Source organism: Caretta caretta, chromosome 3 (genome assembly GCF_965140235.1).
Source record: "Caretta caretta isolate rCarCar2 chromosome 3, rCarCar1.hap1, whole genome shotgun sequence".
Classification (NCBI taxonomy): Eukaryota; Metazoa; Chordata; order Testudines; family Cheloniidae; genus Caretta; species Caretta caretta.
In genome coordinates this window covers 157,531,087-157,553,357 of record NC_134208.1, presented here as the reverse complement: position 1 = coordinate 157,553,357, position 22,271 = coordinate 157,531,087, and the positions used below count along the sequence as shown (strand labels likewise).

At 43.9% G+C, this 22,271-nt stretch overlaps 1 protein-coding gene across 1 annotated transcript in view; it reads left to right on the top strand.

Annotated features, from left to right (window-relative positions):
• Nucleotides 1–22,271, top strand: part of GALNT14 (polypeptide N-acetylgalactosaminyltransferase 14) — a 191,075-nt gene that overhangs the window by 127,142 nt on the left and 41,662 nt on the right. Inside the window, exons 4-6 of the mRNA XM_048843389.2 lie at nt 10,027–10,094; nt 12,976–13,041; nt 15,690–15,811. Coding sequence (XP_048699346.1) covers nt 10,027–10,094; nt 12,976–13,041; nt 15,690–15,811 — 256 coding nt within the window. The remainder of the gene's footprint in view (nt 1–10,026; nt 10,095–12,975; nt 13,042–15,689; nt 15,812–22,271) is intronic.

The window sequence follows — 22,271 nt, the reverse complement described above, 5'->3', positions numbered from 1 at the left end:
GTATCCATCTCAGTGTCTTTTATGCAGCATTTTATCACTAGGGAAATTTTCTTCCTAACCTCCATAGGTGATCACTCAGCTTAAGTCTTGAAGCATGAGGGTTGCTATTCCTTTGGGTCGTCTTAATTTGTCCAGACTAATATTGTTGAAAATGGTTTGAGTGGTAGCCATGTTAGTCTGTATCAGCAAAAACAACAAGGAGTCCTTGTGGCACCTTGGAGACTAACAAATTTATTTGGGCATAAGCTTTTGTGGGCTAGAACCCACTTCATCAGATGCATGGAGTGGAAAATACAGTAGCAGGTATATATATTGTGACAGACCCAGACCAGTGGGGTACAGGAGTCTGGTAGAAGGCAAATATACTGGCCACTGGATGAATAGTTTTCTGTTCCCTGTGTGACCAGAGCAGGGGCTGCACTAGAGCAATCAGGAGCCTGCTAGAACCAATTAAGACAGGCAAGCTAATTAAGACACCTGGAGCCAATTAAGAACATACTAGAATCAGTTATGGCAGGCAGACTAATCAGGACGCCTAATTTAAAAAGGACCTCCCATCAGTTAGTGGGAGCATGCAAGGAGCAGGGAGTGAGAAGGTGTGCTGCTGGAGGACTGAGGAGTACAAGCGTGATCAGGCTTCAAGAGGAAGATCCTGCGGTGAAGATAAAGAAGGTGCTGGGGGGAGGCCATGGGGAAGTAGCCCAGGGACTTGTAGCTGTAGCTGTCACGCAGCTGATACAGAAAGACGTAGACAGCTGCTATCTACGGGACCCTGGGCTGGAACCCGGTGTGGAGGGTGGGCCTGGATTCCCCCCATCCCCCCAACTCCTGATCAAACACAGGATGAGTTGACCTGGTCTGTGAGAAATACCAGAAGGGAAGGTCTAATTTGTAAAAGGGATCTGGCCTGTTCCTGACCCACTAGGTGGGACACAGAGTCTGCAGGGATTGTTCTCCGTTTCCCCCATGCTGGCCAGTGATGAGGTTAGCTGAGTGAATGGTAGGTTTGAGCCTCTAGCAGAAGCGGCCAAACTGAGGACTGCCATGAACCTCTGAGGCAAGCAAATCCGCCAAAAAGTGCAGGACCCACCAAGGCAGAAGAGGAACTTTGTCACAATATATACACAGTACATGAAAAGATGGGAGTTGCCTTACCACCCATTTGGTAAGTCAACTGCCATCTTTTCATGTACTGTGTATGTATATAATACCTGCTACTGTATTTTCCACTCCATGCATCTGATGAAGTGGGTTCTAGCCCATGAAAGCTTATGCCCAAATAAATTTGTTAGTCTCCAAGGTGCCACAAGGACTCCTCATTGCTATTGTTGAAATGTTATTCCATTCATGTTATGCCTTTAACACACAGGTCTGCATTGGGAAAGCTGCTGATGGACACTGTCCCAGCCAGCAGTTCTGGGAGGCTGTGACCCTAAGCACCCCACTATTAACACCCTACACACTACTGCAATGATAGTTGTACAAAATATGCCTTGTGAGGTGTCATTTGAAAACTAATAACACACTGGTCAATTATACGATTGTGAAACATATGTGACAAAGCTGCCTGTGGAATTAGAGATGTCTTCTGCTATTATGTTTTAAAGTCTGTATTTGAACAAAGTAGAAAACAGGTCTCCTCAGGTCTCGAATACAAATGAAGTGGGTGGCCAGTGACAAGGGAATTGCAATTTACACATGCAGTAAACGGAACTGTCAAAGCTCACAAGGTGATTGGGGAATCACCATGTCTGGGTCAGAAAGGATCATGTGTGTGCTTGTCTAACCAACCTGGTCATCAGGCAGAGGCATTTACATAAAAGGTAAACAAAGCCATCAAGCCAACAAGGGGAAGAGGTAATGACTCATCTATCAACAGGGGATGGAGACTGCACCCTCGGGAAGACTTGCTGCTTCTTTAAGCAGGGTCAACGAACTGTAAGAGAGTTGCTTTTAAGAGGCTTACTGGGCTGTTAAGAGAGGGGCACCTCAGATGACAAGGGAAACCAGCACCTCATACTTCTGTGGAAGAACTTGAATGAGAACTAACCATGCTAGACCAAGAGTGAGCCAAACGATCTTAAACAAGTGGTCTAGACTGATGCAGCTCCACTGACTTCAATGGAGATACGCTTATACCAGCTGATGGTTTGGCTCTGTATTTTAACCTTGTCCCTGAACTGCAATAACTCTGTTAACATCCAAGGATGTAGCCAAATCAGGACAGGGCTCAGTCCCATGTATAGTGTCAGTCTGAACAGAGTTTTAATGATGCTGTAACATAGGTCCCAATTGTGGTACGTGGGATCTTACCTTTTTCCAAGAATCTAATCCCTCCTACTGCTAACATCTGGCTTAGACTCTGTCTCTTCTCATTGCATATACCAGCTTCTTTTCTTTTATTTAAATGCTTAGGTTTCACTTTGCTCTCTTTTTTTTCATTTTGAGAGCCAGATTTCCAATGATTTCACAACTGCCCCACCTTAGCCTGTCACATCTGCTGTGGTATGCTGTCGAGAATGCTTTCCAAACACAAAATTCTTGTGTTGGGAGACGTGCGGTTTTACTCCACTGTGTGGTCGTTATTTATTCTTTAAATCTGCAATCTGAGTCTTCAGAGTTGGAATCAGGAGGCTTAATTATTTACCTCTTACTGACAACCCAAAAAGCACTCTTGGGCAAAAATCTTGATATGGGCACTGCACATTCCAGATCAAATATTTAGGTAATTAATTAGTGGGTATGCTATCATGTCTTTCATTTTCCAATACTCACAAGTAGAAGCAGGCCCTGTCTGCAACCTCCCCTCTCTGTGTAATCTGGTGTTTACAGTTGCTGAGAAAAAGGAGTGGTGAAGCCATGCATCCAGTCCCTAGGCAGTATGTAGGTCCTGTATAGAGGCTGTGCCATAGCTCAAATGACTCTGATTAAAAGAGCAAAAACAAGCCAGGTGTTACTCTGAAACTGTATAATTAGCACTTTGTGCTGACTATTTTTTTCCTCTCTCTTCCCCCCCCCCCCCAACCCCTGGCCATTTTTATAATTTCCTAATCATCTCTCACAGTGAGTAAATATACAGCTCTACAGACGCTTTTACCTTTGGATGTTAACATAAGAGAACTCTTGAATTTCAAAGAGCTGGTGGGTATTTGAGAGAACAAAATGCGGAAGCTGCAGTGCAATCAAAGCTCACTATGGTTATTCTTGGTGTAATGTCTCTCTCCATCTCCTACATAATTAGTCAGTTTGGATTGGTGGAGCAGTTCATTTTAACGGGCATTGTCTCGTCTCTCTCACTCTGTCTGATTTCAATAACCATGACCTCCAACCCCTCTGGCACTTTATGTTGTTGGGCTTTTTTTTCCACAGGCCCCATTATGTTGCCATGGAGAGAATTAAGGGTTCGTAAATACAGAGAAATCAAGGTCCGGAGTCATTTTTATAAACCAGCAAGTATTAAGGGGTGACAGAAGTACACACCAGCAAAAGATGTAGGCTCAGGTCTGCAAACACTGGCCTCTCTTATCTGCATTCACATTTTGCCTGCATCAGTGTTAATTTCGCACTGATAATTATTTACAGGTGGCATTGACGGACTTGATTCTACACTTACTCCTGTCCTGAACTAAATGAAGAGAATCCCTGGAAAATGCAAGTGACAAAGAAAGATGGAACCTATCCTTATAATGAAAAGTTAGGGTCAAATTCTGCTTGGTTACACCAGCATAATCTTGATTAAACCCAACGAAGTCAAGGAAGCTACATTGGTGTCAATTCAAAGTAACTCAGAAAAGAATCTAGCCCTTATTCGATAACTGACTGTAGGTAAATTCACTAGGATAAATCCTGAGATCTTTCCCTTTGATAGCAATGGGTGTTTTTGTGTGGAAGGAATGAATAAAGACCTTGGGATTTGACCCAAAATATTTTGATTTGTCTTTATTTTTTTTATTGCAATATATTTGCCTGTATTTGATTTCAGAAAGAAAAATGTCTATAAAGAAGAGGTACTTCAAAGAGGGGCAAATCACCAAGTACTTTTACGTGTAAAAAGCAAAAGGAAAAAGAACCAAAAAAAGAAAGCAAGCTGAGTGAGGATCTGAGTAATAGAAAAGCTGGCTTTCAATTTTTAAGAGTGCCTTATAGAGTATCTGATGAAATCCCTGTAACACCGAAAAGCTAAAGTGTTCAGTGTTTCTGTTTCCAATTGTTCCTGCAAATGATCACAATGCGAGGGCGGGGTGTCTGCTGGGTATTCAGTGGTCTTGGTAACTTATTGTCCAACTCATACAACTCAGGTTGCAAATGTCTGTCAGGAATAGTGAATTTGGCCTTGCTGGCAAGTGAATGCATTTTCTCTCAGCCTCTTGGGTAGTAACTTACTCTTCTATTACATTCATCCTTTGTTGCACAACTCTTTATACCAGTGGCAGATGGTTGTTACTGGGCAGGTTTTTAGCAGTGCAGCCAAGAACTCCAGAGCGGTAATGTTTAGGGCCTGCAGGCATATGATTCTGATTCATCACGCACAGTGGGTTTAGACCAGTGTATCTCTGCTGATTTTCAGGAATTTCTCCTGATTTACACTCGTGCAGGTGAACGGAAAATCAGGCCTGTAGCACCTTGGCTGTGATGTAGGTCTTTAGCTAAGCAGTTTTGAGACTTGGATGGGAAACTCCCAAGGATAGGCTCAAGTGTTGTAGGAACTGATGTGGGTAATTCAGTAGGAGCACCCTGTTCTGTGAGTTACTAGTGCTGTGGATTGGTGCAAGGGGGGTGCTGTGCTGCTTGAAAGTGATGTCTTTCATAAGAGGTAAAAATAAGGTGATGTTAGGGCACATTTGGCAAGAGTAGACTCATTCTGGCCAGACTGCATTGTGCTTCTTTAAAGTTCCTCGGGTGCTTTCAGTGGGATAAGGTTTTCTTCACGCACTGTCCTGAACAGATGCACAGTGATGCTGTTGCAGAACAGCTGCCGCATTTCAGTGATGGCTGAAAATATATACATAAAATCTTCATAGTTTAATGTGATCTGCTCTGAGTGTAGCAGGCAATGTCATTCGGGGCATGTAACATGTTCATGCATGACTCAGTGCAACTGCCTCCACCCACCCATTCAAAAAAATACACAGAGCAAGTCACTGCCAAACAGGTGGTGAAATCCTGATCATTTTAATGCAGGCCTAAGGGTCGGGTGCCTTTTTTGGAAGCCTGACCCTCATGGTTCTTCAGAGTGCATTCAGGGTGGTCCCGCTAATTGATAATTTTGAAACATTTTGTTTTGATTCTGACCATTTTTATTAAACTTTTTTCGTACTATAATTAGCTTAATTTTTAAACGAAAAGTTGAAAACTGGGATTTTTTTCATTTCAAAAATGTCAAGGAGACCTTCTGAAAATTTCTTGGTCGCATTTTTTTTTTCAAGTTGGGGAAATTTGTCTAAACTGACCTTTTCTAGCTACAAGCTTTGGCTTTGGCAAATTGGTATTTTCCAGCCAAAAAAAAAAAGTTTTGTTGAAAAATTCCCTCTAACGTTAATGTTTCCATCTGTGGCGCTCATACCTGTATGGAGCGTGTGATATCATAATCCTGTGGCGTTCCATGATCTGGTACAATCTCCTCCCCAAACAACTGAGCATGAAAACATTACCAGTCCTGAGAGCATCCCATGGCTTTTGGTTATGTCACGTATGTTCAGTCTAATAATCGATTTGATTTGCTTGCTGCTTGTCATTGTTTTAGGGTTAGCTGGTGAAGGAGGCAGTACTTGGGGGAACTGTGCCTCAATCTCTTCCAGGGCTGATGGGTGCACGTGGAGGTGTAGGTTGGGGACAGAGGTTACGTTGGTCATCATCACCCATTAACATGGCATAGACTGATTATGTTCTCCAAGGTGCTGGCCTCTCTCCATGGGCTAGTGTGGAGGGGATGGGATGGGCTCATGGCCTCACCTCTCCTCTCCCCTTTCTGAGTGATTTGTTTCACAGATGGAGCAAGGGCTAAGCTGTCCCTTCTCACGTTAGATGCTACTGCAGTGTGCTCTTGCATAGGCCAGCCTGTGGTGTGGGTGCTTCTTGCCTGTGTCTCTTTCCTCCCCCAGCACCAGAGCAGGACGCAATCTGGCCCCTAATCTCTCTTTATTTCCCCCTGCTTTGGTACCTTGGAATCTGCTCCCGCTTCCCTCAGGATAAAGGTAATTCCTTTTATGTCCACAGAGTTACGCCAGGGGAAAACTGGTGTCAGTGAGCAGGGATTCAGACCTAACTTTCTTCTGATGTCCTCCAGTTTTACTTCAGTGTAACTCTGTTGGGCCTGATTCTCCCCTGTTCTGTCTCCCTAACACTGAGGACCAGCTGCAGCCAACATTCAGAGCAGCTTCCAGGCTGCTTTTAATTTTTAGCACTTATGCAGGATCCTTAATGGACCTTACTCCAATGGAGGCTAGCCAGATTGATGTGGCACTCCACCCCATACCCCTCCCTAGCCCCTGCTGCCACAACATGCTCCCGACTCGTAGAAGGGAGGGCACACCAGGCTTAAGGCTATTACTAGTTACTGTAGCATCTGAGCATTTCACAATCTTTAATGTATTGATCCTCACAACACCCCCATGAAGTAGAGCAGTGCTGTATCCCCATTTTAACGGAGGGGGATCTGAGGCACAGAGAGGTCAAGTGATTTGCCCAAGATCACACCAGGAGTCTCTGGCAGAGAAGGGACTTGAACCCAGGTCTCCGGCTAGAGCTGTAAGCATTGGACCGTCCTCCCTCTAGCAATGGTGGGGAATTTTCTGCTGGGGGCTTGTGGCCAGTTCCCCCACACACATGTTCAGTGGTCTATTTCTTTATTTTGCTGGCTCTTTTACAATTCTTCTTTTCCTGCCAGTTCCCTGAAGTCTGATTTCCAGGCAATCAGTGCCTGTTAACTAGTCCACCGAGCGTGCTATGGCTCTCCTGTCTCTCTGTACTGACGCTCAGCTGCAGTAATTTGCTGAACTCAGCTCCTGCATTTGGGCTATTTTCGTATGTTTATGACAAATCTATTAATAATAATAATTTTTTTAAAAGATACTTGACAGGCGGGAACAGCACGTGGAAATGGCTGCGTGCAAACTCTGGAGGGAGGAGGGGTGGCCAGACACTTTTGCTAATACGCTGTGGCTGTGTTGGCGGGAGGCATTTGGAATGCTGTGTTGTCTAACCCCCTGGTGTTAAAAAGGCCAGCAGCCCTGGGGGCCTTGTCCGCATTAGTGAAGCTCCCATCTTTGCTATCACTGGAGGAGCTAGTGCAACAGAGTGTGTGGGAATATTCCCCAGATAACCTTACTGTGCACAAGGGCTGGGATCAAGGCTTTAGTGTCACTCAGATGTTGCATTTACAGGCTCAGTCCTTAGCTTGTGCAAACTGACGTCCTTCCACTGAAGTCAGTGCAGCTACACTGATTTACACCAGGCAAAGACCTGGCCCTACTAGGATTGAGACCAGCTCTGCTCTCACATTCACTGGTGTAAATCCAGACTAGCTCCCCTGAAACCAATGGAGTTATTACTCTGGTTTTATACCAGTGGTGCTTTCAGTGGAGTTAGTTCAGATTTACACCAGCGTCGGTGATTGCAGAATTTAGCTCGCTGTATGCAATTCAAAGGCCTGATTCTGTACAGGGTTGAGTAACCCCCAGCTCCCATTGATTTCAATGAGAGTTGAGGGTACTCAGCAACCCACAGTATCAGACCCTCCATAAAGGACAAGGTGGGGTAAGGCATCACTTCCACATACAATGTTGTGCCACCTAAGAGGGGGTGAACTTATTCTGAACCCACTTGAACACTGTGGGTTTGAACGTTCAGCTTGAACAGTTGTCAGGGTGGAGAGACTGCAGCAAAGGGCTCAGAGAAAGAGAGGCAAAGTGTAATGAACAGACAAGATGGGAGCAGAGCAGAAAGGGACAGAGAGTAAAGAAATTATAGTGTGTGTGTGTGTGTGTGTGTGTGTGTGTGTGTGTGAAATAAAGGAGTGGTGTGTGAGAGGGAGATTGTAATGAATACAGGGGGCCTGATTTTTATCTCGTCAATTTCCCCATACACAAACAGACAGACAGAAAAATATTGCCATCTATATTTGAAATCTACAAATAGGCAAAGGAAGAAAACACTGCTTGACAACTTATTACACTTTGATTTAAGGATGTTTACTTTGCATATGTTGACATGCGATGTTGACAATTTGTGTTTTAATGGTTGTAAAACCTGAACTTTTTGAATCTCAATATCTACTGTTTTTAAATAATGATTGTCTAAGCCCCCCAATAATTTCCTGCAACCGTGAAAATTTAAATAGATAAAAATAAAAAAAGCTTAAAACCCATAATTTTGCATAACTGAACATTTAAATCAGTAACAATCTAAAAAGATGCTTACAAATAAACATCCATCTTATCCCCTCAGAATAAAAAATGTAAATTCTGCCAAACCTACTGTGACACTCTGTACCTCAAAGCAGCACCCTGGAACCCATATTCACCCCTGTCATGTAATTATGATATATTTCATACAAAGCATGCCATATAAAATATCATAGGAAACATGAACTGCTGAAACCCATTGTTCTGTCAAATTATGCATATCATTAGTGCGTATGAAGTTATGGAATTTTGCTGTATGGTTGTTACTGAAATATGTTATAAGTTTGGGAATCATCCATTGCTAGTTCTCCACTGACAACAAAGGAGGTGATCCACACCCAATCTGGCACTGAATGACCATTAATCCACAGGGGAGCTGTAAACAAGGGATTTACAATTCTGTAAGAGAAGCACCACACAATGGGGAGTGCTCAACCCTGTGACTCAGCAAGGCCCACCAGACATGCCTGGGCTAGTGTCTTTCCAGGGACATGGACTAAGAGTATAAAATAAGGGACAGCGGCATCATGCTTTTACCTTTCTCTTTCCCCACCTACACTGGAAGCAACAAGAATGCTGGAAAGACAAAGACCCGAATTGAGGAGACTGGCCCCAGGCTTAAAGGGAAAGCCTGTGTATTAAGGACTGTAACCTACCTACAACATCCAATGGACCCTAAAATCTTTTTATTTACATATTATGATTGGGGGTTTTATTATTATTTTCTCTAGAGTCTGGACTTTAACTATACCTTGACCAAGAAATTTGAACCTTGACAAAAAATAATTGACTTACACCTGTTCTATATGAACAATCAATCCATCAGCTGCCAATGCCCCTTCAAAAAGTCAAGCCTGACTCCTTTTCTATAGGCAGGTTTTACACTAGTATAATTCCATTGACTTCACCGGTTTATAATACTGTAAGTGAGGAGAGAATTAGGCCCTGCATTTCTAATGACAGAACATGTAGATGGTATAATTAATAGATTGTAGCTTTCATCCCCATTTCACAATAACTATACTCCTGGAGGGGAGTTTAAACTATCACCTCTAGCTTCTTTCTTTTATTAAACAGCCAGGATACAAACCCGCTGTTATCCTCTCTGCAGTCTTTGAAACACAATCAGCTCACAGTAAAAACAGGACTTTTCCTCCCATGCCTGTAAGGTATGAAAAGATGGGTTTTTGACAGGTAATTTTGCTATGTGTTGGTCCTGTTGCCAGTAACCTAACATTAGTTCCGGGGGAGGGGAAGGGATTTTAAGAGGGTTGTACATTCCCATGTGAAACTTAGCTTGTAATATGCATATTGTTAAACATACATCTCCCCGCTTCCCATTGAGGTTAATGGCAAATCTCTTCTAAGCTTTGTAGGGCTGGGCAAGGGAGGGAAATAGGAACTCTGCTCTCTTTAGAATAATTAGATGTGACTTCAGGTATCTGATGCATGGGGACTGATTTCCTGTACATTGCTTCACGGGCACGTCCATTGTCTATCTCTGTACTGGAAACCTGCCCTTTTTTTTTTTTTCCTTGTCAAAGGTCAGCTCCCACCTTTCCCCATCTCCTAACTTGTTTAGCTACTCAGGTACTATCATGGACTTTCTCTTTTCATTCCTCAGTGTTTTAAACCGCACCCCGGTGTACCTGGTCCATGAAATCATATTAGTGGATGACTTCAGCAATGATCGTAAGTGACTCTCCATATCCTAACCACTAGGAGACAGACTGCACACACAGGGGCTGTGCTGGGTTGGGATGACAGAATAAGCGAAGGGATGGGGAGTACATAGCCCTGTGTTGGGTGATGGCAGTACATGGGAGCTGTATTACTTTTCCCATATAGCCCCCTTTGCAATGAGCTTGGGATTTGAGGGTGTGGGGCTGGGCATGGAACTAGAGACAGATTCTTTAAGTTGGAAGAACTTTGTATATCTCATTTGCCTGTTTATGCTGTCTGTTCAATTTTCGTGCTTTAACTCAGGATAGACAGTACAACGAGGCTGGTCAGTTTCATTTTCTGTTTATAGTCAGTTTCATTTTCTGGTTTCCATTCACTGCAGGGACATTGGTTGAAAATCTGGCTAAAATTTAGGCTGTGTACTAGGAAGCTCTGAGAAAACCCAAGGGTCAGTAGAGCCACATCCACATGTTGTCTTTGGCTTAAAAAAACCCTCTGATGGAAATAGTTTTTTTCATTTAAACAAATAAACATTGCCATACAGAGTTTGCAGTAGGACTGGATGGGAAATCCATTTTTCCAACCTGTGAAAATTTTTGAGATTTCAAAAAACAATTCCAAATGGGATGTGTAGACCATTTAAATTTTTTTTTTCAAAAAAATTTCGAAATAAGAAATTCATCATAAGTGACCCTTTCCCCTGAAATGTTGTGGTTTTGAAGAATCAGCGTTTTCCAACCCAAAAACCTTTAATCGAAAAATTCCCATCCAGCTTCAGTTTGCAGCCCATATGTTGCAGCACGATACTGGTGCATGAGACTCTGAAAGTCACTGTCTAAAATCAGAAGTAAAACTGACTGGTCTGTTTTCATTTTCCATGCCCAAAAAGTATGTAAGTAGTTTGTCTGATACAAAATCAATACAGCTGTGAGAGAGTCTACCAGTTTTAATAATCTAAGGTGGTGTTAGGAAGGAAATTTGGGTTTTTTTGTTTGTTTTTTTAAAGATTTTGAACCACAGTTCACATTTCCCTTTCTACAAAGAGTGGGGTTGCAAATGCTGCATGAGAATTTCAAATTCCAAAAGAGAGGATCTGTTTTAATTGAAACAAAAAAATCATTTCTGTTCACAGTAGGCCTGATTCTGATCCCACACCAGTTTTACACTGGTGGTGTTCTACTGGGCTAGATCTAATTGCCAGTTAGACTGCTGTAAGTCCAGAACACCTTTTGATTCAAGTGGAGCTATTCTGGATTTGCACCATTGTACCTGCGAGGAGAATCTCACTTCAAAGGAGTAACTCCTGATTTTCACTGGTGTAAGGGAGAGTGGATTCAGATCTGCTCAGTGACCATTTGTAGCATAGTGAGCCAGCTACAGCTGTGTCATAAAATGATGCTGTAAATTACACATGGGACCTGAGTCTCCCTCCATTACACCCATTTTACACAGTGTCACTCTATTGAAGGAAGAGGGACAGATCTCAGCTGCTGTAAATAGGCATTGACTTCAGTGGAATTATGCCGATTGACCCTAGCTGAGGATCAGGCCCACTGGTGTTACACTGGTGTGATTGAGTGGAGAATCAGGGCTGTAGAGTGAAGTGAATAAGAGAACAGGTTTAATTGATACAATGAATGCACATTGCATCACTTTAACTTGCACACCAAGGGGCTGCAAGGTGTAGCAGAAAAGCAACTAAAAGGAGGATGTAAAATACACTTATACCCATTTTCCAAGCAATTTACTCTCTACCTGCCAACACTCAAAGGCTATAAATAGGGCTGGTTGAAGTGCATATTAAGCACAACTGGTCTGATTCTGATCTCACACTGGCATAAGAGCCTGATCCAAAGCCCACTGAAGTCACCAGAAAGACTCCTGTTGAATTCAGTGAGTTTTGGATCATATTCTATATCAAGCGCAACTCCACTGAAATCAGTGGAGTTACACTGATGGGAAACTATTGTGACTGAGATATGAACCAGACCTGGAGTTTTTCAGTCTGCTGGAAGAGATGAGAATAGGTGTGATGTTTGAGGGATAGAGTAAACAAATGACACTTATTTGGCGAAAAAAATTAAGGCACTTTCTTTCCTAAAAGTGGAAAGTTGTTGGGCTAGATCTTCATCTGCATCAGAGCTCCACGTGGGACAAGATGGGGAGAGGGAGCAAAGGTGGCTGTCAGTCACCTTTGCACTCCTCTTAGTTCTTTACGTATCAGAGGTCAGTTTGGTGCCTGCCTAACTTAGAGCAACCTCAGGGCTGCTCTACATTGCACCCAGCTGCAACAGCCCCCAAGGAGCCATTCTACAGCTGAGATTGCCAGAGTGCAGTAGCGCTCCATTCATCCCTTCTTTTCACCTCGGCCATGCCTTTTAGGCCACCCAAGGGTTTTTCTGCTTCATGAGGGAACAGAGACACAATGAGGGTGAGGTAATATCTTTTATCAGACCAACTTCTGTTGGTGAAAGAGACAAGCTTTTGAGCTACACAGAGCTCTTCTTCAGGTTTACTCATGTGGCAGGTTATCTAGATTTACACTAGTGTAAATAAGGTCAGAATCCAACCTAAGCCCTGATTCTCCTTGACCACTGATTTTACATTGTAATTCTATTGGGCCATATCCTCAGCCCTTGGAAATCCATCTAACTCCATTGGAATAAATGGACTGATTTACATCAACCAGGTAACTGGTCCATTTACTTCAGCAGAGTCACTCATGATTTACACAGGTGTGTGATAAAAATCAAGCCCAGTTTCTATCTGATGTGCCACCCATAAAAAAAGAACCCTTCCTGCCCTCTTAATTACCCTGTGAGGCCCATGTCTGGTGAAAGTGATAGCCTCAACACTGATGTGTTCTGTGCCTCTGTTTGTGTTTCCAAAGCTGACGACTGCCATTTACTGGGCAAGTTACCCAAGGTGAAATGCTTGCGCAACAGGCAACGAGAAGGTAAGATCCTGTCAGGACACAGGTGGGTGGGTGGTGAGAGACAGGGAAATTCCTGGAGGTGGGAAGAGAGATGGATGCCCAGTTGAATTGGCAGGAGTGACTGTGTTGAGGTGATGTGATCACAGGGAGATCTGCCGGCCTTCTGCAAATATCAGTGACTTTTGGATCCGAGGGGTGAGAGCACTAATAAAAAGAGATGTTCAGAAGGGCCAGAGAATCAAAATGGATCTCCCCCCCGCCCATTCAAAGAGATTGGACCTGTTAAGATATCCAATGAGGCTCAGCTGCAGCTTATTAGCCAGAAAATTAGAAAAGGCAAAACAAAGCCCCGGGACTTCTTTTGAAAGCTGTTTGTTCTAATGAAACAGACGAGATCAGCTCCTGCTGCCTCCATGGGAATTAAAAAAAAATATAAATTAATTATATTTTAAAGATTAAGAAGATCTGTAAGGAGGATGAATGCATGCCCCAGGGGGCTATTGCTGCGGACCTCTGGATACACTTTGCCACCCAGCCCCAAAATCTAAATGGATATTTTCTAATGCCGCTTTACAGTATTAAAAAAAACCCACAAATATCAAAGAATGTTTTTAGCGGCAAGCCAAAAGCATGAGCTATAGGGATTTTGTGGAGTGGGGAGATAGGGAGGATGGTGAGTAGAGGGGGTTTATCTGAGTATTCTCCTGCTTGGCTGGATTTGCTCTGTTAGACTCGGGTGAATCTTGAGTGGCTCCTTTGATGTCAGAGATGTTCTCTGCATTGACACTGGTGTAAGTGAGTCACAAACTTGCCCTCTCTCTATATCTGTTTCTGAATTTCTGTCTGTCTTTCTCCCGGCCAAACTGTGACACCCCACCACACGTACTTCACATACACATACGCTTCTCCATGGCATCAGAGGGCCCTGACCCAGTGGAAACGGATTCTGCTGCAGATGCTGGTGTGCAGGGAGTCAGGATCTGGAAACCCAGCCCAGAAGGGTCACATCCACTTGTACACCACAGAGTTATACTCCATCGAGGCTCTTTGCATGCTGCCTGTAGGCAGTTGGGGCAAGGGTGTGGTGGAGGTGGTAGGCCCCTAGCTAGATGACAGAGCCTGGAGCTGCCATAGAAGTTATAGAGTGCAGTCTGAGAGGAGCCTCCATTCTCCAGTCCACAAGGATATCCCCAGGAAACCCCATAGTCACTCATGTTGCCCCAGGTTCCAGGGTTTGGCCTTCTATCTGTCTCTCGCTCTTGCTCGGACTCTTGGGGTATGTCTCAGTCCCTTTCCTCCAGGTTCTTGTAACATAATTATCAATGGGCTCCTTCTCCCTGTCCCTGCAATGCTGCTTCTTGCCTTTGTGATCTTCTATTTCCCAGAGTCCCTTAGTTCCTTGTTGTCTCCTTTCACCCCATCACCACTACCACGGATGGTGCTTTTCCAGCACTGCCTCCATTCTTGTGTCCCCATTTTGTGCTGTCAGTTATCCTTGGTCAAGATGCAGGTCCTTCCGTTTGTGGAGGGTCCATCCGTTTTATTAATGCTGCTGCTAACTGGCGAATGGGCAGTGTACTGGAGGAATGAGTGGGGAGGAGCCATTTGACTGGAGTACAGATGGTAGATATCACATACCACATACCACGTATCACAAAGACAGTGGAGAGATGTAACTGGTGGAAGGAGGACTTTGTGTTCATCTTTAGAGATCAAAAATTAACCAAACAATCCAGCCCTAAATCTGTGTGTCTGAGTAGTTCCCCATGGACTGTAGCATCACAGCTAGATACACCCACTGCATTTACCTCTGTCTCTTTCTCACACACACAAATATCCACCTCCTACATCTCCTAACAGTAAGGTGGGGTAAGTGCATTATAATAGACACAGCAGGCTTGTCGCTCCTTGGGACCAGCACTTGAGATGTCCCCCTCCTTGATAAAAGATGTTTCTGCTGAGCATCCTGAGCTAATGACTTTTGATGCCACAGGGGGCAAGACATCAGTGGGTCAGTAGATGGAGCCAGCAGTGGGAAGTCAAGATGAGTTTTAGGGATTAGAGAGAGAGGGGCCTATGCATGGATTGACACTTCAGTTATGGACAGTCCTCCATCCCCACGCCTGGCTTCCATGGACATAAGTGGGAACGCCGCTGGTGGATCCAGTGAACGTACAGACTGAAACCACAGACTTACTAAGGAGATCCACTCACTCTTTGTGGCGGAGGATGGATGGGGGTTGTTGTTGGTGGTGTGATAAAATATTTGTTCAAATTCCCCTCTCCTTTGTCACTGCTGTTACAGGCACATTCCAAGCTGAATTAAATCTATATTAGATTATTGTACCTGTGGGGGTTACTGAAGCATTTTAAGTCTCACTTTTCCCCCAGGAAAGTGGCAGCAGAAATAATTGCATTAATTAAGAATTGGTGTAATTTCCATAAATCAGTAATCTAAATGACCCTAAATACTTTAATGACCTTGGAAAATGAGGGAGGTGGCTTGCTCACACCAAAACCCAGGCATGCACATGTGGAATGGAGGATGGGTTGGGGCTCAAGGGGCTTCTCTGTGTGTGTAGAATGTGCTTCTGGGGAGTCCACTAATCCCCTGCACAGAGAGACGGATGCAATCTGTGATGCACCTGAGCTTGCGTGTATCTGAACAGGTTTGATCCGGTCCCGAATCCGAGGGGCAGACGTGGCACAGGCAGGAGTTCTGACCTTCCTAGACAGTCACTGCGAGGTGAATAAAGACTGGCTGCTGCCTCTCCTGCAGAGGATCAAAGAGGTACGTGTCTCAGAAAACCAGGTCACCACTCAATTAGCACAGGTCTTGGTAAAATCCACCAATAGCTTCTCTTATGGCCAGTGGTGGACATGTGTCGGAAAGTGCAGGGCTGACCCTCAGTGGGATACCTGCCAAGGTTTTCTCTCTCTTGCCTTTCTTTAGCCTGTACCTGGAGTTTTCTCTCTCTCTCTCCTGCTCCATTGGGGATCCCCATTGGCCCAGTTCATCCCTGAGGTACCGCTGCTGTAGTCAAAAGGATTACCCTGGGTGTGCAATAGTGAGTCAGTCCCAGCAGTTGATGGGTATATTGCAGAGACAGGAGGCAAGGAACTGGCCAGTGTGTGTGTGCAAATCAAGCTAGCTGGACCCCTGGGTCCCTGTTGCAATTGCTGAGAGGCAAATGCTGAGTGGTGCCAGGGGAATAGGTGGGCATTGCTCCAAAGGGACTTTTCAATTAAGCTCATGTAAAAATGCCCAGTACTGATGATTTAGGGCTCTTTGAATAAGGGTTGAATTTAATTTCGTGCTAATTAAGCTTTAATAAATGGATTTAATAGGTTTAAATTCTGCTGATTTCGCAGCAGACAATGATATTCTCCTTCCACTAGAAACACCTCTCCTCTTGCCCTGCCCGCCACAGCACCTTGTCATTCAAATAAAAGGTGCCGTGATCTTGTGGGTTCAGTGTAGTGTCTGGGAACAAGGAACTCCTTAGCTCTGCCACTGACTCCTGTGACCTTGGACCTCGCTGTGCCTGAATTTCCCCCTCTGTAAAATGGGGATAATTATACGTATGCACCTCTCAGGGGTATCACATGCAGATTTTAACTAGTTGCGTGGTTAGCTGTGCTTGGAAGATAAGTGTTTAAGGATCAATAGAAAGGTCATTATTGTTACTATTATCAGGAAAGTGTCTCTCCTAGTAAATGTTCTCTGTGTATATATATCTTCCTACTGTATTTTCCAATGCATGCATCCGATGAAGTGGGTTTTAGCTCACAAAAGCTTATGCCCAAATAAATGTTAGTCTCTAAGGTCCCACAAGTTTTTTTTTTTCTAGTAAATACTGTTATTCATGATTAAAACAGTTATTTGTATATTTTATTATTAAATATATGAACATATCTTTGGGGAACTGGCACATATAGGGGTGAAATACCTTGTCTGAGGTCATAATATTATGTAAAAATGGGCTTGTTTTGCCATAATCTTGCCCCTTGTCTCTTACCTGCCTTGCCCTTGTCACAAACCTATGCTGTTCCACTTGAAAGCCCGGTGACTTGGTGGGGGCACGGGTCCAAGTTAACTTCCTAACCTGTGAGCTCTCAGGGTCAGGCCTCTTTACTGTGTTTGTGCAATTCCTACCCCAACGGGGCCCCAATCTCTGACTGAAGGTGGCACTAAAATACATCTAATAAATACTGATGTAATCACAATGACACTTACTTATTATGAAGACTCCGCTCTCACCTGCCCCAGTACCGGGTCTTCCACTAACGTTTATTTCACTGATTGTTTTTCACTCTGGGAATGGCCTTTTAACACTCCTCCCACCACCACGTTTCCCTACCCCAGCCAACTCCGCCCTGCGTTTCAACTCGAGCAACAGCATCATTTCCGCTGATGTGTTCTGGCAGAGTGAAAGCGAGCAGGGTGGCAATCAGGACTGCATTTCCCTTGCAGCGCTGGGGCCCGTAGTTCATGCTCAGAGTCGATGTGATGAATGAATGTGGATGGCAGATGCAGCAAAGCCGGAGGAGTTTCATTACAACAGAGCGGCAGGAGCATGGTTTGAATGTAACATTAAAGCCAACCCTCACCTCTGCTAACTTCTGATTTGTAATTGTATTTTAAATATGTGCATGGTTTGAAGTAGAAGCTGGCTCTGTGGTTCGCACTCCCTGCTGGCCATGCTGCAGAGGACCTGGGTTCAGTCACTCCCTAGAAGTTGACAGGGACATTGTTGAAGAGTGTTGCTGACATTTTGGGCCAAGTGAGATCACTGTGAAGTAGGACTTTAAAGAGCTAGAAAAAGGCTCAGCAGCTTAATCCACCGACAGGTTCCCCACTTATGGTGACCTGGATTTAAATCCTACTTTAGGACAAAGCCACCATAGTGGGTCCGTCCTACTTCCTAGTGGACGTTTCCCCCAGCTTGCGAAGCCACCATCTAGGCATGGTCGATGCACTCCATGGTTTCTGAGATTGGAATAGCAGGGGTTGTGGCAGGTCAGGAGTGAAGGGCATAGACCGGGCTGTGTGTGGGGAGCCCAGGGCTGGAACAGCAGGCAGTGCTGTGGGTAAGGATGGAGCTGCATTAGAGGAAAGGTGTCTGGGGTGCACAGAAATAGAACCGTAGGTGGTGCTTCAGTCAGGATTGAGGTGCACCTCAGAGCTGGGTGGGGACCTAGTTCTGGAATATCAAAGGGTAGTGGGGGTAGAGGGGTAGGCAGTACTACAGGCCAGGATTGGAGGGTATTTTTGAAAATGTATCTTTTTTTTTTTTTAAATGTGACCCTTGAGAGAAATTTTTTAAAGGTCCAAGGGGTCCCTGATCCCCGTCCATTAGTGTCCTTGTTACCTGGCTCATTGCCTCCGTCCTTTACACCGGGGTTAAGATACTGATCACTGAACTGTATGAAATGTTACTGCTGCCACCTTTGGGCAGGTGCTGGAAAGACAACCGGCCAATTCCCTGCCATGTTCTTTTACAGTGGGAATTCATGTTATATAAAAAGTCTCTTCTTGCTCTGTTACTGGCAGGAATGGTATTTGTGGTAATAAAATGGAAGTCTCGAGCAAATGAAGAATGACTGGCCCAAAATGAATCTGACTTCGCTCCCAGTACCATTCCACTCTGCATGTCGCTTCCCATTTTTCATTGGGCAAAGCAGCGGTTCAGGCAGGTTTCTGGGTGTTCGGCAAATGTCAAAATAAAAGGAGGGGTGTGTGTGTGTGTGTGTGTGTATCAGAGAGAGAGAGAGAGCGTGCACATGTTCCAAGACTGTTTACGACTGCAAACGTGTAAGCACATGGTCTCTCGTTTTTACTTGTAGAGGTATATCTAAAACCATTACCCATTTATTTCAACTGAATAACTGTTCTTAAAATGTAATTATCAAGCCTAAGGCATTTTTACAGTAAGAATCAATCTTAATCAGCTCACCTGAAAATTGGCTTTTGCTAATACCACTAGAATGAGCCAGCGAATGGTGTTCAGCTTCCAGCTGAAGCCCCTGACAGTTTTGCATGTTCTCCCAGTCTGTGGAGAGAGCTCTAAGGTGGGATGTTAAGCTATAACTTTGCATGGGAGTCTCTCTCAAAGGGAGAAGGATGCCCACTGCCTTCCTGGTTTCAGAGTAACAGCTGTGTTAGTCTGTATTCACAAAAAGAAAAGGAGTACTTGTGGCACCTTAGAGACTAACCAATTTATTTGAGCATAAGCTTTTGTGAGCTACAGCTCTAAGGTGCCACAAGTCCTCCTTTTCTTTCTGCCTTCCTGCTAACCATTCGAACGAATGGGAGGTCAACATTGGTGGTTGTAGCCCCGAATAGCTGGAATACGTTTCCTTTTCCATTGAAATATTTGATTTGATTTTTAAGAACATTCTAAAGGGACAAGGCATGGTTGACTTGCAGATGTAATTTAGTCTGTGTGACAACAAGATCAGTAGAAATCCGTTCATGAATTTTTGAAAATTCTAATTAAGAATTTGAGAATATGGGGGGGGGGGGGCTAGAGGTAAACATGCTCTTGACATTTTTGGAGCCCCAACAGTGCAGCATTGTGCTAGCCATGTGAGAGCCAGAAGGTGAAACTGACTAAAGTAAAAGTTGGATATAAATCAAATAGTAACTATACTTATAAGAAGTGCCTTTCTTTTCAGGATCTCAAAGCCCTTTGTGCACGCTGTGTAAGATCATTTTCCCTGCTGTATAGATGTGGCCACTGAGGCACAGAGATTCTAAGTATGTCACTGAAAGCTAAAATCCCTGCGGTATTTCTCTCCGCTGAGAAACGCAGAGAATGTTCGTGGGGATTTTCTTGTAAGAATCTTTGCTTTGTAATGAGGATGAGTAGAATCCGATGTGGGCATGAATTATGGCTCTCTAAATGCATTCATGAGCAAGTTGCTCATGGTAAAATGTTAACATACATAGTCATTCCCCCTCAACATAAGTTTCATATACAGTATCCTCTGATTTCCTCTCCATCCTGGGTTTAAATCCTTTTGCCCCATCTCATGGAGACCTTCCTTCAGCCAGTGAGTGTGACTGTAGTTTGAGCTCATCAGTGCCATTCTTTGGGTCAACCAGAAGGGTCACTAGAAAGCAACCTTGACACACCCTCTCCTTAGCCTCTTGCTGGTTCAGCCATCCAGAAATCAGAACTGAGAAATTGGCAGAGATCTCTCATTTCATAGTGCAGAGTAGAGCTGGTGGGGACATTTTCCATTAGCTTTTTTTTTTTTTTTTTGGTTGAAAACTCCAATTCATCAAACCCAAAATGTTTCGTGAAACAGGGGCAGGTTCAGCGACTCTCCTGACTTGAAAAATGTTCAGACCAAAGGTTTCAAAATCATCGAAATGTTTCATTTTGACGTTTTAAAAATTAAAACATCCAGTTTTCTGGTTCGAAACAACTTTTCATTTAGAAATTTAAGCTACAGAGACTGAAAAAAAAAAAGGTTAAACAAAGAGAAAAAGGTGAAATCAAAATTAAATATGACAAAATGTTTCTATTGACCCCAAATGAAAAAAACAATTTTGGGAGTTGTATTTGTTAGATTTTGACTTTTCGTCTTCATTTGTTATAGGAAAAATGTTGAATGCATCAAAAAAATATTCATGGGATGGGAAAAAAAAATTCCCGACCATCCCTAGAGCAAAGCGCTAACCTCTGGGGTCACTTATTTGGCTTTCTGTTCTGTATTAGTTGGATTCTTACATTAAGGATTTTTCAATCAATTTCAAAAGCTCATCATGCTGAATCATAGAATATAAGGGTTGGAAGGGACCCCAGAAGGTCATCTAGTCCAACCCCCTGCTCGAAGCAGGACCAATTCCCAGTTAAATCATCAACCTGAGGAGGTAGAAAAGCTTCCAGCAAAAAGGTATGCTGTTTGAGGGGAAGGGTGATCTTGGGGTTCAGACACAAGTCTGGGTGTCTGCGTTCTGTGCACTGACTTTGGTCAAGCCACTTAGGGATCAGTCTTGCTCCCATTGTAATGATTGAGAGTTTTGCCATTGACTTAATCAGGAGCAGGACTTTGTGACAGGGTCCCCAAGGTGCAACCTGGACTGTGGGTCCGCAAAGCCCTATGTCCCACCAACCTGGGCTGCCTCTCTCACTGTGATGCTGATGCCAAGGTACAAGCCTCTGATAGGCACTGCACTTACACAGCCATCCACAGGCAGGGACATGCCCAACTGAGTTACATGAATGATCTCCCAGCATCTCATGAACTATCAGTGGAGAAGCTCCAGCCAATTCCCTTCAGCTCCAGCCTTATGCCCCAGAATTGTACCGTCTTGCCCTGATCAGAAGCCTGGCCAGTGTAAATGCATGAACTTGTTTGCCGCACCGACAAAAGGGTAGTGCATGTGCAACAGCCCCTGTTAACATGAGCTGAGATTTCCTAAGCACTTCAACCAAAACACACTGTTTCAGGTAAAATATAAAACAGATTTCTTAACTACAGAAAGACAGATTTTAAGTTATTATAAGTAGCAGGCATAGAGATCAAAACTGGTTATCTAAGAAACAAAAATAAATTCTCAGTCTACTTCTAACTTAGACTACGGAAGATTTGAATCAAACAGTCCCACTTTAACAGATGGCACAGTCAGCTTACAGTTCCTCAGTACACAGACTGGACCCCCTTACAGCCTGGGACCAATCTCCCTAGTTCCAAGTCTTTTCTTTCCAGATGATTTTCCAGGTGTTGAGATGGGGAGGTGAAGAAGCCAAGTGATCTCACTGCCTCTCTTTTTATACCTTCTTCCAGCTGCTAGAAAGATCCTAGCTGTGAGGTGGGGTCAGGCAGCTCCATTGTGTATGTGCCTTCTCTGAGAAGTCTCTGGGATAGTTGATTCTTCTTGATGGGCCATTAATGCTGTCTGTGCCCTCCTTTGTTGCAACTTAAAGGCTGGCTGTGGGAATCTCCCAATCTCACAGCATATTTCAGTAGCATATTTAGCAATACTTCATAACTTCACATACAATGATAGTACGTACAATCCAACAGGATATTATGTTCAACAAATCAAGACTTTCAAAATGATCCTCACAAGGTATACTTTGTACAAAATATATCATAATTATATGGCAGTGGTGAATATGGGGGTTCCAAGGTGCTCCTTTGAGGTACAGAGTGTCACAGTCTTTAATATCTTGTGCCTCCGTTTCTCCATCTACCATATGGGAAAAACAATATTTACTGACCTGACAAGGGTGTTA